The 25,000-nt window shown below is 43.7% G+C and overlaps 2 protein-coding genes across 2 annotated transcripts in view; both read left to right on the top strand.

Annotated features, from left to right (window-relative positions):
* Positions 1 to 25,000, top strand: part of LOC145410687 (phytanoyl-CoA dioxygenase, peroxisomal-like) — a 133,284-nt gene that overhangs the window by 106,367 nt on the left and 1,917 nt on the right. The gene's annotated exons all lie outside the window — the stretch shown is intronic.
* Positions 21,285 to 25,000, top strand: part of LOC145410617 (uncharacterized) — a 21,106-nt gene continuing 17,390 nt past the window's right edge. Inside the window, exon 1 of the mRNA XM_080280730.1 lies at positions 21,285 to 21,303. Within this exon, the coding sequence (XP_080136856.1) occupies positions 21,285 to 21,303 (19 nt within the window). The remainder of the gene's footprint in view (positions 21,304 to 25,000) is intronic.

The following is a 25,000-nucleotide window of genomic DNA, read 5'->3' as shown; positions in this document are numbered from 1 at the left end:
TGTGATGCTGGTCATGAGAAAGTGCTGTGGAGTAGATGTAAAGCTGTAGCATTGCCATGTTCTGCCACTGAGTTGCGTGAAGGAAGCTGCTAAAGGACTTTGGGCAAGGTTAGGGTGAAAGAACCAAGGACGTCTCACATTGGACACACTTCTTATATTATTATTATTAATATTAATCTGATAGCGTCATTTGCCCTTTCTTTCTACATTTATGTTTTATTTAGGCCGGAAGAAACATTAGGAACTGAAAAAAGTTAGAGTTTGGCTTCCTTAACCAGTTCAGTACGAGAGCCCTTTCCTATTTGGAGTAAAGTTTTCTTGAAGGAGGAAAAATAAAGTAGTAAGTGACCTCATAAGGCTCATATGAGTGGATTAAAAAAAATAAAATAAAATAAAGCCATTTTAGTGAAAGGGTGAACTGTCATAACCTGCAGGCTACACAATTTTCCGTTCACCACCATTTCTGTATGCACCACTCAACAGCGGTCCGTCGCCACGTGCAATCAGCAGACGAGCCAAAACAAACCATCAACTGACTGTTCCCCGCTGTGTGCAATCAGCTGACGAACCAAAACAAACCATCAGCTGACCGTCCACCGCCAAATGCAATCAGCTGACGAACCAAAACAAACCATCAGCTGACCGTCCACCACCATATGCAATCAGCTGACGAACCAAAACAAACCTCATCTGTTTCCGCCGCCAGCAGACAGACCAAAACAAAGAATCACGAATCAGCTGACCGTCCGCCGCCATATGCAATCAGCTGACGAACCAAAACAAAGAATCAACTGACTGTGGGCGCCATTTCTCACGCTCCTGCCAAATTTCCGGGAGTCTGGTGTTGTTCTTTATCTTTTTCTCCTGTGGACCTCGACAGCGCCTACCATCTGGCGGGGTTGTTATCACGTGCTGGGAGAGAGAGAGAGAGAGAGAGAGAGAGAGAGAGAGAGAGAGAGAGAGAGAGGTCCAGGAAGAGAAATGTAAGGTAAAGCTACGAAGTCTTATACAGCAGGATATAGAAGTTCTAAGACGGAATTTAATATGGCGGAGAGAGAGAGAGAGAGAGAGAGAGAGTGGGGTGGGATTGGAACTTGTGTTAAAATATAAATGGGGTAGAGCTGAATATTATGGTTGAGAGAGGAAAGGGGAACGGGGAAGAAGGGGGATTCAAGCAAAGGAAATTAGGTAGGAGAGAGAAATTAGGAGAGAGGGAGATAACAGGAAGTGAAACTAAAAGGGAGAGAGGGTAGAGGAAAGGAGAGGAATGAGAAAGTGACAAAGATAGTGGAGAAAGAAATGATGAAAGAGGAAGGAGAATGGGAACAAGGAAGTGGAAGGAGAGAAGGAGAAAGATGAAGGAGGAGGAGAGAGAAAAAAGAGAGAAATGGGAAAATGAATGGGAATAAGAACAGGAAGGAAAGACATCGGCGAAAGAGGTGGGGGTTATGAGTGAAGAAAGAAGTGAGAGAGAAGAGCAAAGGGAGGAAAGGGAGCGTGTCAGATTAAGGGAGAGGACTGGAGGGGGTGGGGAAGGAAGGGCAAGTGGGGAAAGGAGGAAGGGAAGACAGAGAGAGCAAATGAAATTCTCTCTCTCTCTCTCTCTCTCTCACACACACACACACACACACACACACACACACACACACACACACACACCGCTACTCCCACACACACACACACAACATGAGGAAAAAACAGATTGAGAATACAGTGTTCCAGATTGGGTAGGGGATAGTAGTAAGGGGGAAGGGGAGGAGTGTTTCTACGGTCATGCATCTCTCTTCCGCTCTCCCCGTATTCACTTTTTTCCTCTCCCCTCACCCCTCTCTCTCTTTCCATCCTCTCCCCTACTCTTCTTTTCTCTCCCCTCCCTTCCACTCTTTTTCCTGTCCTCTCCCTTTGTCTCCTTGTCTCTCCCTTCCTCCCCTCCCCTCCCCACCCTTCTCATATTTTCCTTCTTCCCCTCCGATACACTTTTATTTACCATCCTATCATGCCTCTCCCTTCCCCTCCGTTCCGTTTCCTCAAATTTCCCATCTTTTCGCCTTCCATTTTATGTGTCTTTCTCCCCCTCTACATTCCTCTTGCCTTCCCTTTCCTTTCCTCATGTTCCCTCCTCTCCCATGCCTTCCTCTCCAGTCATACGCAAACAACTTTTACAAACTCGCCAAAAAAAAAAAAAAAAAAAAAAAGTTGTCATTAACCATTACCATACGATTATATTTTTATTTCTATCTTGCTACTTGTTACCTTTTCTATTACTGAACTTACGAAAAACTTTTGGTAATGTCGTGGTTGTGGGAATGTAGCTCGTGTAGCGTATTTTCTACTGTGATAGCCAGACTCCAAAATAATTCTCATATTCCGTTCTCCTATTTTTCTTCCACCTTATTCTCTCCCCCTGTCTTCCATCGTCGGTCCTGTCCACTTCCTTCCTCCTTTATTTTCTCATTCTTTCTCCCCTATTCTCGATTCTCCTCTACTCCATTCCACATCAGTCTCGGTGTTCCACTCCCCACTCTTCCATCGAGCTCCCATCTATTCCTTCCTCTTTGTGGCGTTCATTCTAGAGCACAGCATTTTCTGAAGCAAGGTAATTTGAGTGAGGCAGGTTTAAAGGAATGTCCAGAGAGGGGATTTCCATTGAGGCTGGACTCCCCCACCTTTGCTCGGAGATGAGGGGAAGGAGGATGTAAGGGTCATGGAAGGATGGTGTGGGGTGATAGGGAGTGGAGAAGACAGGGGATGGGAATGGGAGGTTGGAGGTGTGGAGTATGGAAGTAGAGTGAGAGTGGTGAAAGGTTGATGGGGAGTGGAGAAGAGAGGGGATGGGAATGGGAGGTTGGAGGTGTGGGGTATGGAAGTAGAGTGAGAGTGGTGAAAGGTTGATGGGGAGTGGAGAAGAGAGGGGATGGGAATGGGAGGTTGGAGGTGTGGGGTATGGAAGTAGAGTGAGAGTTGTGAAAGGTAGGGGGTGTGGGGGTATGGGAGTAGAGTGAGAATGGGGAAAGAGGGAAAGATAGGGGGTATAGAGTGAGAGTGGGGAAAGATAGAGGGTGTGGGAGGGGTATATTGGAATTAAGTAAGCCATGGAAGTGTGTTGGGGTGGTGAAGGGGAAGTCCATTCAGTCTGGGAAAATTTTTGGAATGGGGCCGAGATCTGGGGCGGAGAGGGAGGGGGATGGAATACAACGAGGTGTGGGAAATGTATTGGGGTGGAGAGAAGGGTGGGACAGAGAGGCGTGGGAAATGTATTGGGGTGGGGAGGGGGAAGGTAGGGAGGTGGGAGAAATGTACTGGGGTGGGGAGGAGAAAGGTAGGGAGGTGGGAGAAATGTACTGGGGTGGGGAAGGAGAGGAAGGGACGGGGAGGTTTGGAAAAATGTATTGGGGTGGGGAGGCAGGGGTGTGTGGGAGAATGTACTGGGGAGAGAGAAAGCAGGGAGTTGTGGAAAATGTATTGGGGTGGGGATGGGAGGGAGGTGTGGGGAGTGTGTTGGGGAGGGGTGGGGGCATTGAGGTCTGTAGATATATTGGCCTGGTGGGAGGGGACTATTGAGTTCTGGAGATATATTAAGCTGAGGAGGACATTGGCATCGGGAACTGTACTGGATATTTATTTCTTTTTTCCCCCACGCACCTTCACATGCCACCGTTTCGGCACCAATACCCACCGGCCATACTTAATACATGCTAGGGATGTGTGACTGAGGATTGGTGTGATGGTATTAGCTGGTTGTTTTTAGTGTATGTCGATGAGTTTTGAAGATATGGCTTCTGGAATCATCTCGCGTCCTTTCAGACAACATCCTACTGCTCTGTCCACTCCATCCTCACCTCTTCTATTAGGGGGTATGGGAGGGATCACACACACACACACACACACACACACACACACACACACACACACACACAGCTCATTGTACCGGTCACAGTTCCACCCTCTTCCCTCATCACAATGCAAGTGTTCAGTTCTGCATCAGTCCCCCATCCATTCTTTATTGTGACGCCTAAACATCATGTCATTCTCTGATAACACTGAAATTAATGGAGTTCGTTATCCAGCGAGGGATTTTATGTAGTCGTGATACAGGCAGAGAGAGAGAGAAGGAGAGAGAGAGAGAGGTATGAAAAGTCGGTAACCTCCATAAAACAAAACGTACGGTAAATATATGTGAAAAAACGACTGAACAAAAATGAGAGAGGGACCATTTGTGTGAAAAACAGAGGGCTTGTTAGAGAGGAAATGTGCGTGAGAGAATTCGTCTGGGAAAACTTTGTGTGAGAGAAACTGAAAGAGTTTGTGCACGAGAATTTGTTTAAGTCTGTGTGTGTGTGTGTGTGTGTGTGTGTGTGTGTAATATTTGCAGGAAAAATAATCAGACTTCCTGGCGTTTTTAGACACACACACACACACACACACACACACACACACACACACACACACACACACACACACACACACACACACACACACACACACACACACACACACACACACACACACACACACACACACACACACACACACACACACACACACGCACACACACACACACAGTCACAAACCTAATTAACTTCCACGCATATTTCAGTCACATTCTGGTCTCTCTCTCTCTCTCTCTCTCTCTCTCTCTGAAACACGTCACAGAAGCATGATACGTGTATGTATTTTTGTATGTAAGTATGGGTGTGTGGACGTGTGCGCTTGCAGCCAGACTACTAATTCGTGTACAGCAAGGTCAGGTCGCCATGATTACGTTATGACATCGGTACACACACACACACACACACACACACACACACACACACACAGTCTATCTATCTGTCTGTCAGTCTATCTTATAAATATCAGTGTGATTTCTTTTTTTGTATCTATTGTCATACGATCTATTAAAATTTCCTTCGATGTCCTCCCTCAAAATAGATCATTGGTAGATTTATTGCAATCATTCTTTTTTATTCATTTATTCTTCATTCCCCTTACATTTATTCTTTCGTTCACTCCCGCCTTCGTTCCAGTGTGTGTGTGTGTGTGTGTGTGTGTGTGTGTGTGTGTGTGTGTGTGTGTTTTCCTGTATTTTCTTATGTACATCCTCTCTTGTTGATGTGTCCTGAGTCCATATATTTTTGTTTCCATTTGTTTTCCTTTCTTCCCTCCTTCCTTCATTCATTCTTTGCTCCCTTCCTTCCTTCCATCCTTCCTTCCATCTATCCTTCCTTCCTTCCTTCCTTCCCTCCATCCTTCTTTCCTTCCTTCCTTCCTTCCCTTCCTCCCTCCCTCCCTCCCTCCCTCCCTCCCTCCCTCCTTCCTTCCTTCCTTCCTTCCTTCCCTCCTTCCTTCCTCCATTCCTTCCTCCCTCCCTCCCCGTGGCTGAAGTGACGGCAGCTTGATCAAGACGTGAGTGTAAAATTAAATGATCCGCGAAGACTGTTATCTGGAAGGAGGAAAAAGGAAAGAAGGAGAGAAGGTGGGAGAGAGGAAAAGAAAGTAAAAGAAGGAAGAAGGGTAGGAGGAGAGAGATGAAGGAAGAAAAGTGGGAGGAAAGCAAAGGAAAGAAGGATAGAAGGGAAGCGGAAAAAGAGAAAGGAGGAAGAAAATATGAAAGGAGGAACAAAAAGAAAAAAAAAAGGAGGAAGGAGAGAGTTGAAAGGAGGATGAAAGAAAAGAAAGAATGTGGGAATGAGGGAGAGAGAGGAAAAAAAAAAAACAGAAAACGAGGAAGGAGGGAGGATTGAAGGAAGGAGGGAGAAAAAGAAAATAGGAAGGGAGAAAGGAGTGAAAGAAGAGGAAAGATAGGAGATAAAGAGTAAGAAAATAAAGTGCCAGACAGCGAACAAGAAAAGCTAGAAAGAATAAAAAGCTTGAAATAAAGAGAGAATGAAAGAATTATGTAGGAGAAGGAAGTAAGAAAGAAAGGACGAGAGGAAAGAAAGCAAGGAAGGAAGGAAAGACAGGGGAAGGGTGAAAGGAAGAAAAAAAGAAAGGAGGGAGGAGGCATAAGGAAAACACCAAAGACAATAAGAATGAGGGAGAGAGAGAGAGAGAGAGGGTGTCCTGAGTGAGTGTAGGAGTGTGTGTGTGTCCACTGACTGTCACACTTCACGCTCACGAAGCACACTGAAGGTTGTGTGTTAGTGTGTGTGTGTGTGTGTGTGTGTGTGTGTGTGTGTGTTCTAGGAATATCATGAAGTTATGTGAATGACTATATGTACGAATATGGTTTATGATTTTTGTTGTTTTGAGAGAGACAGACCGACAGACAGAGACAGAGACCTTGTGGGTGCTTGTAAGTTTCGATTGATTTATGTGCTTTAATATGTGTGTGTGTGTGTGTGTGTGTGTGTGTGTGTGTGTGTGTGTGTGTGTAAGACATGCAGACAGACATACGTGTATCTGTGTGTGGGTGTGTGTACAGAGTACTCGTTTGTATGCGTTCATCTGTTTGCCTGTGTGTGTACGTGTGTTCTGGTTGCACGCATGTGAGAGTATTAAGAAGACCATGCTTGAGAGTAAAAGGATTTCGTGTGTGTGTGTGTGTGTGTGTGTGTGTGTGTGTGTGTGTGTGTGTGTGTGTGTGTGTACGCTAATTGCTTGTGTCACTTATGTTTGTGATAATTACATTTTTGCTCATATTGGTTGTTTTTGTCCTTGTGTGTGTGTGTGTGTGTGTGTGTGTGTGTGTGTGTGTGTGTGTGTGTGTGTGTGTGTGTGTTTGCGGTGATTTCATGTGTATGTGAGTACAGTCATTACATGTGTTTATGTGTGTGTTTCTGTATGCTTATGTAAACACTATGTCGCTTTTTTTTTTTTGTGCCTTAATTCTTGTGAGTGTGATTTTGTGTGCGTGTGATTGTCGTTGTGTGTGCGTGTGATTGTGGTTTTGTGTGCGTGTGATTGTCGTTCTGTGTGTGCGTGTGTGTGTGTGTGTGTGTGTGTGTGTGTGTGTGTGTGTATGATTGTGGTTCTGTGTGCGTGTGATTTTGGTTCTTTGTGCGTGTGATTGCGTGTGTGTTATGTAGAGTCTGATTTTAGTCATGTCAGCTTCTGTACGTGTTTGTGACCCTGAGCACGTGTGTATGTGAACGTGTGTGCGTCTGTGATGTCATGTACGTGTGCCAAATAAAGACTTTTTGATGAGGTTGGTGTAGAACTGTATATGTGTATGTATCCAGCGTCCTGTATGTTTTTGTGTTTTATGTACGTGTGTGTGTGTGTTTGTGTGGTTTATTAAAGTAGGCTGTAGTCTTGTAAGCAGTGTAAGTATACCTTTACTCTGTTACCATTAGTACGACGGATAATGGTATAACACACACACACACACACACACACACACACACACACACACACACACACACACACACACACACACACACACTCTCTCTCTCTCATTTTCGGCTTCGGATTCCGGAAGTGTGGGTCTGTTCACGTGGTAGGTCTGGGCAGGTTGGTTAATAGTGTGGAGAGAGAGAGAGAGAGAGAGAGTGAGGGAGGGAGGTCAAAGAAAGAGATGGAGGAAGGAGGGTGAATATGAACGGAGAAGGGAAGGGGAGAGGAGGGGAGGGGGGAGAGAAGTAGAAGTTGAAGCAAGGTCGTCTCCTCCCCTTCCACTTCCTCCTCCCCACCTCCTTCTCTACCCACTGTCCCTTCTTCCTCTTCCTCACCTCTTCCTCTTCCCTCTTCCTCCTTCCTCGTCAGCCATCAGCAGCCTCATCTATATTTTATAAGTGTTGACCCCTTTAGTGGCAATCAGTCACCTTGCCTTTGTTTGGCTGGGAGTAGTGTGTAGCTCTCTCTCTCTCTCTCTCTCTCTCTCTCTCTCTCTCTCTCTCTCTCTCTCCAGCTTATATACCAGTACATCTTAAGGTCAAAGAAATGCCGTAACATTATCTTAAGCTTCCATATAAATGTTAACTTCACCATTATAACTGAGCATAATGTTATAAAGGTAGGAATCCCACCTGTCCTTGGATCGCATTCTCAGGAAGTCTCCCAGCACCTCTTCGTAAGCGATGTGTTTTGTTTATTACACCTTGCCGACCTCATCTGTGCTACTGAAATCATTGTTAAATCTCCATCCTGTGCATAAATTACAAAGGGATACTAGCCAACCATATCCAAAACATAAATCGGCGAGGAAGAAGTGGTAGGGACCTTCCTTACCTGCCGATAATACAAGCCCCTGCGTATAGTCTTTACCATATTGCAAGTGTAAATGCATCTGAATTAACCCAGTTACCATGGCAACCACGATGAGATTTGAGGTTTTTTATTTTTCATTTATTTTCATTGTTTATTATTATTATTATTATTATTATTATTATCATAATCATCATCATCATTGGTATTTTTATTCTTATATTGTATTTGAAATGATTGTTTTTTTTCTGTTCTTATTTTATTCTCATATTGATTGGTTTTATTGTACTTATTTACGATATTTGTTTATTTATTTACCAACCACAGGCAGGGTTACTCGAGTGTGTGCTTACCTGTGACTCGAATGGGAGAGAGAGAGAGAAAGAGAAAGAGAGAGAGAGAGAATGTGTGTGTGTGTGTGTGTGTGTGTGTGTGTGTGTGTGTGTGTGTGTGTGTGTGTGTGTGTGTGTGTGTGTGTGTGTGTTATTTCATGGATGTTGCATCACTGATGATGGATGAAGGGGAGGTACTGAACTGCTGCGTCTTTGAACATCACAAACATCACCTCTGAACAAACACATCGATGAGGAGGGATGTTATGAAATATATTAAGTGCTTCGGTATTGGCTTTTTCTAATTTTCTGATTCTATGGTTCGTTCATCTAGACTTGGCTGAAATTTTTGTCCTTTTAATTTGTTCCCTGTAGCTTAGTGATAAAATACAGCTATTTAGCCCTTCATTTTCACTATAGCACTTCTTTGTGACTAGCGTCATATTCTCGTGGCTGCCTGTTATTTCCAGCTCAGCATTCAAGGTTGAAGGATGGGAATTTTAGGCCAAGTTAGGGTAAAAAGAATGTAGTTATGTGGATGGTGCATGATAGTTTTTGCTTGAGTAGTGATGGATGATGAGAGTATTGAGTAAAAGAGAGAGAGAGAGAGAGAGAGAGAGAGAGAGAGAGAGAGAACCATGAATTGTTGTGGTTGGATGTGTTCGTTTTGCATAATGATTGTTGCCTCTGTGGTGATGAGTGAGACATACTGAACTGTCATAATTTGAACATGACACAGAATATGGCCGAAATCTGTTGGTAGTAACGTTGGCATGAAATAACCTCCGTTACTCTGGTGCTCTTGTCGGTGTTGCTTCATGGTTGCTGCTTCACTGGTGACGGATGATGTGACGCATTGAGCTGTTATATCCTAGGACATCTGTGACATCCTTTTGCCATTCTACAGAGAGTAAAAAATCTTGAAGTATAGGGGAAAGGACACATCACAGCATATCCTCAAGTTTATTTTCACCCATATTTCCTTTTGACTTTCCCTGTAAAACGTAACAGTTGTGATGGATGGTCGTGCATTGAACTTCTTAGAGCATCACTGAGAGTCTTTCAATCTCGTGTAGTACTGAGTGATGTTGCGAGGAAAATAATGCCACCAGTGCTGAGTTGTAGGGTTGACTGGTGTGGTTAAGTGGGTTTGACACAATGCTTGCTGCTTCGGTGGTGATGGATGATGGGATAAACATTAAATTGCTGTGGCTTTAACAATACTGGCATTCCTGTAGTAAAGATCTGTTGGTATCTGAGAGAGAGAGAGAGAGAGAGAGAGAGAGAGAGAGAGAGTGCTTGGACAGAAAGGGTTGTTTTGAGGACAAGGTTACTGCGAGTGTTTATTTCCATATGGGGCAGTAGGTTATTTGTTTGGTTGTGGAGTTCTCTCTCTCTCTCTCTCTCTCTCTCTCTCTCAATATAGCTCCTCTTTTCCGTTACACTATTATCGCCGGCCGTGTCTGTCCATTCGTATCTATCAGTATATCTATATATCCGTTTACTTATCAATCCATCTATCAATCTACCTATCTTAAAGACCTATGATAAGTCTTCGTACCCGTTATAAGATCAGGCCGCCTAGAAAAGCACCGTAAGGTCTGTGTGGTCTGTTAACTCTTTGTAACTCTCTCTCAGACCACGCCTCACCCACCTCACCTTTTCACCTACTGATATATAAAGCGTGTTAATAAGTTCCACCCTTCCTGCTCTCTCTTCCTCTGTTGTTTACTAATGAGATGCTTTTGGATGTACTCTCTCTCTCTCTCTCTCTCTCTCTCTCTCTCTCTCTCTCTCTCGTTTCCTCGTTCAGTTTACGCTCTCTGTCCCTCCCTTTCCCTCCCTTCCTCCCTCCTGCATCAGTCGCCCTTCCCTCCCTCCCTTCCTTCCTCTATTGAAATTGTGGAGATAAAGCGGCACCTCCCTTTTTATTGAGGTGAGTGGCCCTGGCTCAGAGAGAGAGAGGGGGGGGGAGGGGACCAGAAAGAGAAAGAGAGGCTGCAGAGGAAAGGAAAAGTTGTATTCAGAGAGAGAGAGAGAGAGAGAGAGAGAGATTGGGGAGGGGGATCAGAGAAAAAGAGGCTGCAGTGGAAGGGAAAAGTTGTATTGAGAGAGAGAGAGAGAGAGAGAGAGAGAGAGAGATTGGTGTTGCAGTAGAATGGATAAAGAAGTATGAAAACCTGGAGCAGAGAAGATTATAGATACACAGATCACACAGATTTTGCGGGCCTTCTTAGGTGGATCGGCCTCAAATTTAGCCTAATAGAAAGATTTACTTGTAGCCTATTCTTTGGTAACAGAAATTTAAAAACATGAATGGTAAACACAAGGCTCTCACTCACCCTCCAGACCCTCTTACACACACACACGGAGCCTAACATCTTACTCTTGCGTTGAGTGCCAGGGAGTAAGGGCCAAAACCGCGTACATAAATTACCCTCTAAGATCATCCCCGGCATAACCGCTGTAGAATGCATAACCTAGTAAGCCAGTCAGTAAATAAGAGCTTAAGGCTTTTTACTTTGTTATTATTATTATTATTATTATTATTATTGTTGTTGTTGTTGTTGTTGTTGTTATTCATGATCATCTTCCAGTTCCTTCTCGCTCTCTTCCTCTAGTTCTTCTTCATTCAATTTTTTTCGCGACATACTTCGAAAACGTATTATCCCAGTAGTTGGCAGCCTCCTCTTGAACGTAACAATACCGGTGCTTTTTACTGCACATCAAATTCCGAGGCATTTCCAATAATCATCAGCGTCATTCATAAAGCAGTGTTTGGTAATATCTCAATCACTATGGCCTTGGCGTTATACTGTCCATTGCCTCTGGTGGGAAGGGCTGAAGCAAGAGGTAATCATCTGTGTGTGTGTGTGTGTGTGTGTGTGTGTGTGTGTGTGTGTGTGTGTGTGTGTGTGTGTGTGTGTGTCGCGGAATCTATTAGTATTTTAAAGCAGTCAGTCGGTCTGTCTGTAATTGTAATCTTTATATCTGGCTTTTATGCCCAGTTTGTTTTCGTGTGTTTATGTGGTGTGAATTTGTGAGTGAGAATTAATTTTATGACCTTGGCAGTATTAATTTTAAAGGTATTTATGTCCTTGAGAGAGAGAGAGAGAGAGAGAGAGAGAGAGAGAGAGAGAATGGCAGAAAGAAGGGATGATGCATAGAGAAAAATAACGCGAGAGAGAGAGAGAGAGAGAGAGAGAGAGAGAGAGAGAGAGAGAGAGAGAGAATGATAGAAAGAAGGGATGAAGCATATAGAAAAATAAGAGAGAGAGAGATTTCAATGCCTTACCTGCAGTGATCCGCGCATATTACCTTCAAAATTGCTGGGGATTGGTACACAGATAAATGCAGCTTTATGTCATACACTTGATTGCTAGACAGGTAATGGCATATACAGGTAATGTTAGCAGATGACAGGTGAATAGAGACTAGTTTTAGTCTGATGTTAAGTAAAATAGAAAGGATGATAAATAGGTCGGTACTGAGATAGCATTATATGTTAGATGCGACTTTCTCATTACGCATTTCAGCCAATAGATAGATAGATAGATAGATGAGAGAGAGAGAGAGAGAGAGAGAGAGAGAGAGAGAGAGAGAGAGAGAGAGAGAGAGAGAGAGAGAGAGAGAGAATTTGCATTATATTCCTGAAGGTAACAGACGACACGACCTAATCAAAACAAAACCACGTGCTGTATGTAAACAAAGCCGCGTGGTCACCATATAAACAACAGCCACGTGTTTGGCGTGACCTCGTGACCCTGGCCAGAGGCTCCAGTTGACCTCTCGCGTTTTAGGGTTGGGAATAGTGAGTCAAAAAATTAAAAGAAAAGAGTGGAGAGGAAGGATTAAAGAAAATGGAATATGGAGAGAGAGGCAGGCAGAGAATGAGAAGTGGATGACTGAGCCAAATAAATTGTTGAGAGAGAGAGAGAGAGAGAGAGAGAGAGAGAGAGAGGGGGGAGGGATGGAGGGAGGGAGGGAGGGAAGGGGGAAAGGGGGAGAGAAACAGAAAGAGATCCAAATGACGATAAACTGATTGAGCGATGGAGAGAGAGAGAGAGAGAGAGAGAGAGAGAGAGTCACTCGTGTGTGCAAGATAATGTTACTGTGTTACATCCACTGACTTCCTTTTCACTTTGTTCAGTTCTTGTTCAGTAAATGTTCGTTCGTGTTCTGGTGTGTGCTGAGTAGATTTGTTTTAGCCATTATTCGCTCATTAAGCTTTTCCATTGTACCTGGAGGAGAGAGAGAGAGAGAGAGAGAGAGAGAGAGAGAGAGAGAGAGAGAGAGAGAGATGTGGGAGATGTGTGTTGGTGGGCTTGGGTGTGTGTGTTGCATGCTGCAGGGAGTGTGCGTGATTGAATGTCCCTGGCACACACACACACACACACACACACACACACACACACACACACACACACACACACACACACACACACACACACACACACACACACACACCTTCCTAAACACAATTTCAAATACTTCTCTCTCTCTCTCTCTCTCCCTCTCTCAATTACTGATGACCTTTTGGGTGTATTACAAGGGAAGCCAGTTTCGAACATCAAATCATCAGTAATTGTAGCTCCGTAACAGTTAAGAATAGGACCCACATTGATATTTTTTTCCCCCGGGTATGTCAAGGCCTGGGACGTTTTGTATCTATCTCTCTGCCTTTCTATCTATTTTATACGGTATGTGTATGTATTTATCTGTTTGTGTGTCAGTATGAATATCATTTTATCCATATTCCCACCCATTCTTTCATTTTTCATCGGTCCATTCATCTTTCAGTCATTTCATGTATCCTTCCATCCATCCATCGATTCAGTAAGTCCATCCTTCCATCCTTCCATTCTTCCATTACTCCATGCATCATCCATTCATCCATCCACGTTTCTATCCCTCCATCCACTACTCCATGTATCCATCCATTCATCCTTCCATCCTTCAGTTCTTCGTCCCTTCCATCCACCCAGCATTCTCTCCATCTGTCCAGCTAAAGCCATTACATTCCATCCGTGAAGGCATCCATTAGGGGCTCAAATGGCATAGTATCCCCTCTGTATTATCGAACATGATGGAGTGGCTGGACGTGTGAATTTCTCTTTGTGTTGCTTCAGCCATTTCCTGATTGGGAAAGGAAGGGAACCAGCGAGAGTTTTGATGTAGACAGGGTGGAGGGAAAGAAGGGGGGGAAGGGAGGGAAACAGGGAGGATGGTAGGGAGGTTAGGGAGAGGGAGGGAAGCAGGGTAGAGGAAGAATTGATGGAGAGAATGAATATATTGCACAGAGAATGGCAATATCTGGAAGAAATGAGAAAGTTTTAGTGGAGATAGAAAGGGGGTGATGAAGGGAGGAGATAAGTGAAAGAATGGAGGAGAGGTGGAGAGAAAAAGGAAGCCAGGAAGGTAGGTGATGGGAGTATAGATGGACGGAAGGAGGATGGATGAGTGGACACAGAAAATACTATAGAAAGGGACGGCAAGAGAGTTAGGGGTAGCCAGATTGGAGGGAGATGAGGGAAATATGTAAGGAAAGAGAGAGAGAGAGAGAGAGATTAGGGGGAGAGGATGCTAGGTGTTGTAATAGGATGTGATTGTGTATAAAGGGAGGGGTAGAGGGAAGGAAAGGGGGGGAGGGGAATTTGAAGGAACTGAACTGATAGGGTGTGGCAATAGAGAAAGAGAGAGAGAGAGAAAGAGAGGCAGGGAGGTGGGGTGGGGTTAGGTGGAGGTGTTGTGCTGTGAGGTGGAACTTAATCACACTTCCTTTGACATTCCCCATCTTCCTCTCCGTCGCCTCCCCTCCCTAGTTCCCGTTTGTTCCCTCTTACATTTCATGTAATTTCTGGTAACGTTTCTTTTTTTACCTTAAGACAAAAATCTTTCATCTTCATTATCTGTGTGTATATTAGGCTATTTTCTTAATTTACTAGTTTCGTCTCTTCCATATCGTTCCCATCTCCTATTCACTTCTCTGTCAAGTATAACGCTACTTTTTTCATACCAGTTAGTCCACTTCCTGTAATTAATGCACAATATCTTCCTCGTTCATTACGTAAACGGAAACACTGATACAAAGGAAAAAAATGAAAAGTTCGAGGCAACTCGAATGGGCTCACCCACCAGTTTCCCGCCAATATATTTTTTTTGTCAACAAACATCCTTGGACACGCGCGCATACCGACACATTTAACCTTTATCACCATGACGTTGCCTTAGTCTGCCTCCTTCCTTCTTCCTGCGAGCTTCCAGGACGAATAAGGCGGTGATAGCGGGGACAGGAACTAAAAAAAAATAATAATAGAACATGGTGGTACGCGGCAGCTCAAGGTCAGGGAAGATGCCAGGAGTTACTAGATTTCTTGCATAATCTCGCTTTTTCTCTCAGGCCTTCGTGTGGTTAATAGGAATACTGTGGATGAATTAGATGGTATTATGGCGTATTTTTGGGTGATGTAGTGGAGCTTAGACGCTGGATTAAGTAAGAGTTTGTGTGGGCAGAGAGAGAGAGAGAGAGAGAGAGTGATGACGTCAGTGCAGAGAGAGAGAGAGGTATTTGTCACTCCTCTTTTACTTCTCTTTTTACCTCTTACCACTCATACCTGTCTCACTCTCATCTGTCGTCTTTACCTGCTCTCTCTCTCTCTCTCTCTCTCTCTCTCTCTCTCTCTCTCTCTCTCTCTCTCTCTCTCGCTAATCTGGTTCTTCAACTTCCTCACGTTCTTCCTCCACACCTGACCTTTCCTCCCTCCCCTCCCTCCTCTCTCTCCCTTACCCTCCCTCACCCCTCTCTCTCTCTCTCTTACTCTCACCCCTTTCACCTCTGTCTATAACCCTTCCTCACCTCTCCACCTCACTCCCTAACCTCCTTGCCTCACCCCACCTTTTCTCATTTCACTCTCCTCTCACCTCTCTTCTCCTCCTTACCTTTTCCTCCGCTTACATCATCTCTCATCACTCCCTTGCCTCATTTCACTTCAGCTCACCTGAACTCACCTTTCCTCATGATTAATATGCCTTGAGGTGATTTGCATATCCTCTCTGACAAGGTAAATGATATGGCGTGTGCAACTCTCTCTCTCTCTCTCTCTCTCTCTCTCTCTCTCTCTCTCTCTCTCTCTCTCTCTCTCATCTGTTCAATCTCCTTTCCTTTTTCCCTCTCTCTACTTCCTCGTCCTTCCTTCTCACCTTCCATTACTGCTTCCTTTCCTTCCCCACCTTCATCCTTCCTCCCCCCCCTCCTTCCTTCCTTCCCCCCCTCCTTCCTTCCTTCCTTCCTTTCTTTTCCTTTCTCATCATTCTTTTCCTTTTCTCCCTCTTCTTTTCCTTTTCCTTCTCTGCCACCATCTTGCCCTCCACGACTTCTATCTTTCTCTCTCTCTCTCTCTCTCTCTCTCTCTCTCTCTCTCTCTCTCCTCCTCCTCCTCCTCCTCCTCCTCCTCCTCCTCCTCCTCATTTCCATCTACTTCCATGTCCTCCTTTCCTTCTTCCTCCTCTCTCTCTCTTTCTTCCTCCACCCTCTTCCACTTTCACATTGCTTCCTTGTCCATCCCTTCTCTCTCTCTCTCTCTCTCTCTCTCTTCCTCCATCCCCCCTCCTCTTCCATTTTCACATCTACTTCCTTGTCCTTCCGTTCTTCCTCCTCCCTCTTCCTCCTCCTCCACTTCCTCTTCCTCCTATCCTACTAGTTTTTGCCTACTCACTCTCACTACGGTCAGCCTGTGTGTGTGTGTGTGTGTGTGTGTGTGTGTGTGTGTGTGTTCCTTGACTAGTTTGGTCCACTGTTGTTTCCTTGTTGTGTTGGCGAGTTTGTTTTTGTTTACCCCTGCTGTTTACTTGTGTTGATTTGATTCCGTTCTCTCTTGTTCGCTTTTGTGGGTTGTATCGTTTTGTTTAATTTCATCTTGTTTTATGATAGTGTTTGTGTTTATTTTTGCCAGCCGCTTGCATTTTCAGACGCGGGAGCATAATTAGCCTGTCTGTCAGTCTCTCTAAGGATTTTCGACACAGGAACATATTTAGGAGCTTGTCCGCCAGTCCCTCACTAAATATTTTCGACGCAGGAGCATATTAAGGAGCCTGTCCGTCAGTCCCTAACTAAACATATTGGACGCAGCATATTTAGGAGCCTGTCCGTCAGTCCCTCACTAAACATATTGGACGCAGCATATTTAGGAGCCTGTCCGTCAGTCCCTCACTAAAGATATTGGATTCAGCATATTTAGAAGCCTGTCCGTCAGTCCCTCACTAAAGATTTTCTGAAACGATACGCGTCATTCCCGTAGACTCAAGGTAAGCCCCACATTAGGACCCTGCGTTCCTTGTTCTACCTATAGTTCCTTCATTTTAACTAGGCGGGGATTTTCGTCCTTTTGCAAATTATTTTCTGTAGCTCAGTGGCTGAATACGACAGTGCTACGGCTCCCACGTCCTTTTCATAGCACTTCTTGGTGACTAGCATTATGTTCTAGTCTTAATCTCTTGTTAAAACACAGAATTGAAGGTAGTATATAAGACGGGTAATTTTACGCCTGATTAAAGTGAAAAGAGGACAGGTGTTTCCCGGCATTGTATCCTTCAGTGTTGTGTCTCCTTTTACTTAGCTCTTTGTCTTTTTCTGTTGGCCTTGTTTTGTTTTGTTTTTCATATTTCCCTCGTTCCTGTTTTCACATTATTTTCGTAATTTTCTTGGTTATTCTTTTTCATTAATATATATTTTGCCTTGATTTACTTTTTATTATTTCTTCGTCTTTGTTTAGCCCATTACCTTGCACAGGGTTCCCGTGTAAGGGATTGTGCTGGCAGGGTCCAAAGCGTACCGCCCTCCGCCTATCGTCTTATGGTCGCCAAGCTCATAGGTCCCTGCTCCGGGCTCCTCCCTTTATTAACCTGAAAATGCATAGTTCCGCCCTATACTGAAAACAACAACTGCATATGGGATAATGTATTTCTTTTTTATTTATTTCGTTTGGTCCTTTTTATTCTTGTTTATTTATTTCTGGCGTCCTTGTTTGATTTGCGCCGTGTGTATTCCTGATATCTTATACCGGTGTTTATTCATGCCTTAATTTTTCCCTTTATTTTTTGTCTTGTGTGTTTTATAATCGTGTGTGTGTGTGTGTGTGTGTGTGTGTGTGGATTCGGTTTGTTTCACACGAGTATCAGATTCGTGTGTGTGTGTGTGTGTGTGTGTGTTATTCATGTGCTTTGTTTTGCGTTTCTACCTGTGTACTTATATGTAAGTCTTGTATTAGTTGCTTAGGTTGTGTGTTTGGGGATGGGATGGGAGGGATTAGTTATAGTTCATGTATGTATGGTGTGTATGTAGACCTGATGCCGTTATATCTGTGTACGTATATATGTATGTATGTATATTCATGACTATATGCTCTAAACTTTTGACTGATGAATGGTTTGCAGTGATTACAGTCTGATTAGAATAACACGCAAGTACAGTATGTTGTTTAAATGTAATAAAAATACGTGTGTGGATAATATAGATGCACATTTTAGGTGATATGTAGCTGCGTATTTGTAGTACATGTACACCCACCTACTGTACATTGATTTTCTACTTTTTCTACTTTTTAAAATGCATGAGTCAGCTCCCTCAAAAAAGAAAAAGAAAGAAAGAAAGCGTTATCTGCGTGCATGTGGTGGGGGTGAGTAAGCGTGGATTTGGGTGCATTTTAGCGTGTCAGACCCGTTGCGTGCGTGTGTGTACAGTATGTGTGCGTGCATGTGGTTTGGGTGTGTGACGGAGTATTGCTGTACACACGAGAGCACCTCTGATGTACTGCCCTGTCACGATACTTTCTCTCTCCCTCACTCATTATTTACGTTAATAGTCGTAGTTGGCATTTACATTCACTCTCTCTCTCTCTCTCTCTCTCTCTCTCATCTATCTATCTATCTATCTATCTATATATATATCACGACAGGTAAAAAAAATGCCCAGTTGAAATAGAGAACACGGAGAGAGAGAGAGAGAGAGAGAGAGAGAGAGAGAGAGAGAGAGAGAGAGAGAGAGAGAGAGAGAGAGAGAGAAACTAAATGACTGCTGTTAAAATGAAGTGTGGGAGAACTGACTGTCACATTGCGTCAGAGTGAGAGGGGGGGAAAATAGATGGTAAAAGGAAGGACAGGTAGAACGAGGAATAAAGGCAGAAGGGGCATAAAACAAGGCGTAGAAGGAGAGAAAGGGAGAGAGAAAATAAACAGAGGAAAGAGAAGGGAGAAAAAGATACAGAGAAGGGAGAGGGCAGGAGGAAAAAAAGAGCCGAGAGGACATATACAAAGGGAAAGAAAGAGGCTGAATATATTGAAGGAGAAATAAAAGTAAATATAAAATGTATGTCTAGAAAAGGATAACAGAGAGTTGCGAGAGATTAATATAGACCGTATTGCGACGTAGGTTTTCAGTATCATGATGTTTATATATATATATATATATATATATATATATATATATATATATATATATATATATATATATATATATATATATATATATATATATTCTCAGCGTAGGGAGATCTCTCGTAGTGAAGAAATTATAGTTTTCATTTCTCGACTGGTATAAACAAGATAGTCCGTTCACTGAGGCTCAACACACACACACACACACACACACACACACACACACACACACACACACACACACACACACACACACACACACTGACGAAGTGGGTGGTTACTGTCCTCCTTGAGCAAGGGGATGGGTGTGTGCTTGTGTGAAGGTCACAGCCTTGCCCTTAGATCGGACTATATGAGCTCTCAGCTCCCTTCCGGGAGGGTAAAAGCTGACTATCACGACCATCAAGTGATCCTGACCGACCCGGTGAATTACACCTATTCCCTACCGCACCCATTAATCGATCTCGCCACCTTACTGTAACACTCGGTAGTGAAGGAATTGAAGATTGTACAAATAGAGTTGCGTGGATGAGGGAGCGATGGAAGGAAGGGAAAGTGCAAGAGACACGAGAGGCATAACTCCTGGCCGTAAAAACCCCCTTCCCCCACCATCACCGTATACTTTGGCGCCAACGGTGATGCAAATACACCCATGCCAGTACGAACATGCATACCTACGGGCCTCTCCACCACCGCATTTTGGCGCCACAATTTAGTACACAGATCACTTCATTTTTTTTTTTTTTTTTTTTTTTTCGCTGTTTGCTGTATCATTCATTACTATTTTTCATTTCATAAAATATTCTCTTGAAGGACACATATATTCGTAGTAAATACACCCACGCCATTATGCTTACCTACGGGGCTTTTCATCCCCGCACTTTGGCGCCAAAATTTAGTATACGGATCATTTCATTATTTTTCTTTGTTTGCTATAAGTGTTATTATTGCTTTCCCTCTTTTTTTCAGCTGATGGACGTCCTGTTTATATTATATATTCTTAGTATCCAGCCAGTTTTATTCACATTTGCTTTTTGCTTCTTCTTTTTTTTTTCTTCTTTTTTTTTAAATCAGTGCAGGGGTTACATAAAACATTCACTAGCCTCTACATTTTAAGGTCTTGGAGTAACAAGAATCTTTAATTAAAACGTGACTCCGGACTGAAGGGGTTACTAAATCTGTCTGGCACTAGCTAGGACGGAGGTTAGACGTGTTAGGCGAAAGAAGACAGCATCACCTGAGAGTCACCGGAAATAAAGTCATTAATCCACCCCGGGACGCTATCACCTGAGTGCAGTTGGAGATACAACGTTACCTATCTCACTCAGTTATCTTACTTGTCTCACTCTTTTGTCTCACTTATACCACTCACTTATCCTCACTTACTCACTAACCTCAGTCATATATCCTCACTTACTTATCCTCACTTATCACACTTATTTATCCCAGTCACTTATTCTCACGTATCTCACTCACTTACTTCACTTATCTCACTCATGTGTCTCTCTCACTAAATCGCACTCACTTACCCTCACTTATCCCAATCACTTATCCTCACTTATTTCACTTACTAATCCCACTCACTTAGCTCACTCACTTATTCTCACTTATCCCACTCACTTAGCCTCACTTATTGCACTTACTTATCCTTACTAATCCCACTCACTTATCTCACTCCCTTATGCTCCCTTATCTCACTCATTCATCCTCCCTTATCCTAACTCATCTTACTCGCTTATCTCACTCTCTCATAACCTCGCCGGAAATGCGGGAAATAAGGTCACTCAATTTCCTCCGAGACATCATCAGCCGACACCTGTGTATTTGGTGGTGGTTTATTTATCTCTTTATCTGTTTATTTATCTATCTTTATCTATCTATCTCTGTTTTATTTAGTTTATTTATTCATTTATTTTAGTTAATTTACCGACAGAGTTTATATACAGTCAAGGAGAAGCCTCGTACTGAAGGGGATAAAACCTCCATTAGCTCACTCTGATGATATATTTCCTTTTTTCTTTTTTTTTTTCCAGACGATTTTAAACCAGGCAAGACCTCGTAGTGAAGGGGTTAAGATGGCGCCGGACATTCTGCTAAAGATTTCGTAACACCCATTCCTCGGAGATTTATCTTGTGCTAAGGGGTCTGTGTATGCGGCATGAGTTAGGAGGGTAATGCTGTATGGTAATGAGACCTGGGCAGTTAAGGAAGAGGATATTCGTAGGGTCAGGTGTACAGAAATGACAGTGATTTGGTGGATGAGTAGTGCGTCGTTGAATCCAGGTTTATGATTGAAGAGTTGAGAGGAAGGATGGAACTGGAGTGTCTTGTACTGTGATGAGTAGGTGTAGATTGAGATGATTTGGGCATGTGGAGAGCATGGAGGATGACGGGTGCGGTAAGTGAGAAGTGTGAACGCCGGGGGTAGGATTGCGAGAGGCAGACCAAAAAAGACCTGTGACGAGGTCATAGAGTGTGACCTCAGGGATAAGGAATTGAATAGGGAGTCTGACAGAAATCGAGCAGCGTGGAGAACCGCTATTGGGTGACAGAGGCCGACATATGCAAGCACGTTGGAGCCTTTATAAACAATAAGAACGTTACGATTGTCAGTAACCTCTTGTATGTTGCTGGAATACAATCTGTCAGTAATTAAACGTTATAAGTAACATGTAAGGCAGTTCTAGATTACTGTGCAGAATATATCGCTAAAGAAGAATGGCTACGAAATCTGTACTAAGAAGAAGAAGAATCGATAAGAAATGAAGAAATCGCAGTCATTACATTTTTTTTTTTTTTTAGGCCCCACTGCTCTGAAATTACTGCCAAAAATTGCGATAATAAACAATTCCAAATCATTCGAAATTATTGTCGAAAATTGCTGTAATGTACAAATTGGCGTCATGTTGCCTGAACGCCAGCTCTGTCGATATGAAATAAGCGCCAAAAATATGTAAACAGATTGGCAGTATATTTCGTACAGGGTTCCATATTTGTGGTGGGGGTGGTGGTAGTAGTAGTAGTAGTAGTAATAGTAGTAATGATCGGCAAACAAAGAATAATTGATTTTCTCTCATTCCTTCCCTGAGACTTTCCTTCCAAAGAAAAATATATCGTCTGATAGAAAAAAAAAAAAAGTACTGAATATCATGTTATTGGAAAGGGATTCTTTTGTATCACACACACACACACACACACACACACACACACACACACACACACACACACACACACACACACACACACACACACACACACACACACATACCGATATTTAGGGGGAACTGCAGGGAATTAATAAGGCGATGTGGAGAGAGAGAGAGAGAGAGAGAGAGAGAGAGGGGGGACAGGAAGGAGACGACAGGACGTGTACAAAACCCAGTCCTTCCTGTTTGTTTGTTTGTTTTTATAATTTTTGCAACAGACAATTTTATTTATTTATTTTATGAGAGAAATTTGGGAACGAAGGGGTTAATAAAAGGTATATTTAATGTAGAAATAGAAAAAAATATCCCAAGTTGAATAAAATCGTCTGGAAGGAACAATGAAATTTTAAAAAGACGTCACCGTACTGAAGGGGTTAAAGGTGTGGAGAGAGAGAGAGAGAGAGAGAGAGAGAGAGAGGGGGGGGAATCCAGTCTTGCCACATCTTGCATGAAGGGGAGGAGGAGGGGTAGGAGGGAGGGCATGGGGAGGAGATGCACGTGGGTTGAAAATTCTCTCTCTCTCTCTCTCTCTCTCTCTCTCTCTCTCTCTCTCTCTCATAATCCACTGTTATTGTTGGCATTTCTAGATTCCTCTGAATTTACGAGTAACATGGATTATTACAGTATTATAATTGTTAGTAGTAGGAGTAGTAGTGGTGGTGTGGTGGTGGTGGTAGTAGTAGTAGTCGTAGTATTAATAGTAGTAGTATCATCATTATCATTACTGTTTTCATCATCCGTGTTATTATAAGTAGTAATGTTGCCTATATCATCTCTGTACTGTTACCTTCACCCGTATATCAGCGTTACCCAATACAGTAACCCGAATAACGCTGTGTTTGCTGCTAATGACAGCCGGTGAAGCTATTGTTTGATAATGAGGGTAATTAAAGCAGTGGCTGGCTCAGGAAGCAGCCGTGTTGCAGGTAATTAGTATTAGTTTAGTATTATTAACTCGTTCCGTTGGTTGCATCAAGTTTGGCACGGCTGGGTTTCCTGTGTTAGGGTTAATTATTTTGACTGACAACTTTGCTGCCAACATCGCCATCATCATCTCCAATATTGATACTAACTTTGCTGCTGCCAACATTGCCATCGTGGCTACTAACTTTGTTACCAACATTGCCATCATTGCCACCAATATTTATACCACCACTGATATTACTACTAGCACTAGCAGTAGTGATTCTCACACTGCTAATAATGCTACCAACATTCCCACCAGTACTACCAACATCATTTCCACCACTACTACCACAGTTATCACCGTGTTTGTTTTCAGTGTTCCTTGTTCTGGTTGCCAACACCGCCAGCACTGCCATCAACAGTATAAATGCCACCACTACCATCAACAGTATAAATGCCACCACTACCAGCACATATTACTGAGTTTCCTTGTCTGATTCCTGTTTATTTTATTTTCGTGACTACCAACACTACCGGCGTAATGCCACCACTGCCAGCATTACTAACAGTAGTATTACCTCCACTACTACCAACATTATTGCCAGAACTGCCAGTATTACTACCACCCTTACCAACACCGCTAGCAGCCGTACCACTGGTGTACCGCCATTTACCACTACTGTCAATAATAATGTCACCATTATCATAACTGCTGTCATAACTGTCACGAAACCGCCACCACCACCAGCCCTGTCTCCTACCACCATCACTACCACCACCACCATCATCAGCCCTATCCCCTACCACCAATGCCATCACTACCACCATCACCCATTACCCCACCTCTACCGCCGCCCCTATCCCGTACTACCAAAACCAACATCCCTACCACCATCACCACCACTACCTCTTCCACCACCACCACCATTATCACCACCACCACCAACAATAACACCCCTACCACCATCACCACCACCGCCATTATCACCACCACCACCAACAATAACACCCCTACCACCATCACCACCACCACCATTATCACCACCACCACCAACAATAACACCCCTACCACCATCACCAACAATAACACCCTTACCACCATCCCCACCCCCTCCCCTACCCCCACCTCCCACCACCACCACCTTGCAGCATTCGCCCCTCTTCATCGATCGCTTCCACCCTCCCTATCTCCTTCCCTCCTTCCCTACCTCCCTCTGTTCTCACTCCCTCCTTCCCTTCTTTCCTTCCCTATGTTCTCTCCATTCTTGTTCTTCGCCCTGTTCTGTTCACCTTTCCTCCTTTCTCTCCCATTTTTCTTTCCTTCCTCCTTCCCTTCCTTTCATTCTTCTTTCCATCCTCCCTCCCTTCCCTTCATTCTTCTTTTTCACTCTTGATTCGCTTTATTATTTTCCCACTTAGCTTGTCTCTTCATTCTCATCTCTCTCTCTCTCTCTCTCTCTCTCGCCTCCTCACTTTTACCTCTCCTGTTCCTTTCTCAATTTCCTTGCGAATTCTTTCTCCGCCTTCCACTTTCCCACTCTTTCTCTTTGTGTCTTTCCCTTCCCTTCCTTCCCTTCCCTTCCCTTCCCTCCTCTCCTTCCTTCCTTTCTTCCTTCCTTCTTTGCGTCTCATTTTCTGTATTCTTTTAATTTGCTTCCTTTCTTGACTTCATCTTCTCCCTCTTTCTTATTTTTCACTTACCCTTACTTCTCCACCCTCTCCTTCTCCTTCTTCTCCTTCTCCCCTCCCTGTCTTTCTCTGTCTCCCTTCCCCCCTCTTTCTCCCCCTCCCTCCTGCTCACCAATCTTCCTCTCTGATTACCTCCCTTCCTTTTCCCCCTCCTCCCTCCCTCCCTCCCTCCCTCCCTCCCTCCCTCCTCTCTCTCTCTCTCTCTCTCTCTCACACACACACACACACACACACACACACACACACACACACACACACACACACACACACACACACACACACACACACGCTTCT

Source organism: Coenobita brevimanus, chromosome 86 (assembly GCF_032717465.1).
Source record: "Coenobita brevimanus isolate Jiangsu-jjx chromosome 86, ASM3271746v2, whole genome shotgun sequence".
NCBI lineage: Eukaryota > Metazoa > Arthropoda > Malacostraca > Decapoda > Coenobitidae > Coenobita > Coenobita brevimanus.
The sequence above is the reverse complement of the archived record's forward strand: the minus strand, read 5'-3'. Positions and strand labels throughout refer to the sequence as shown.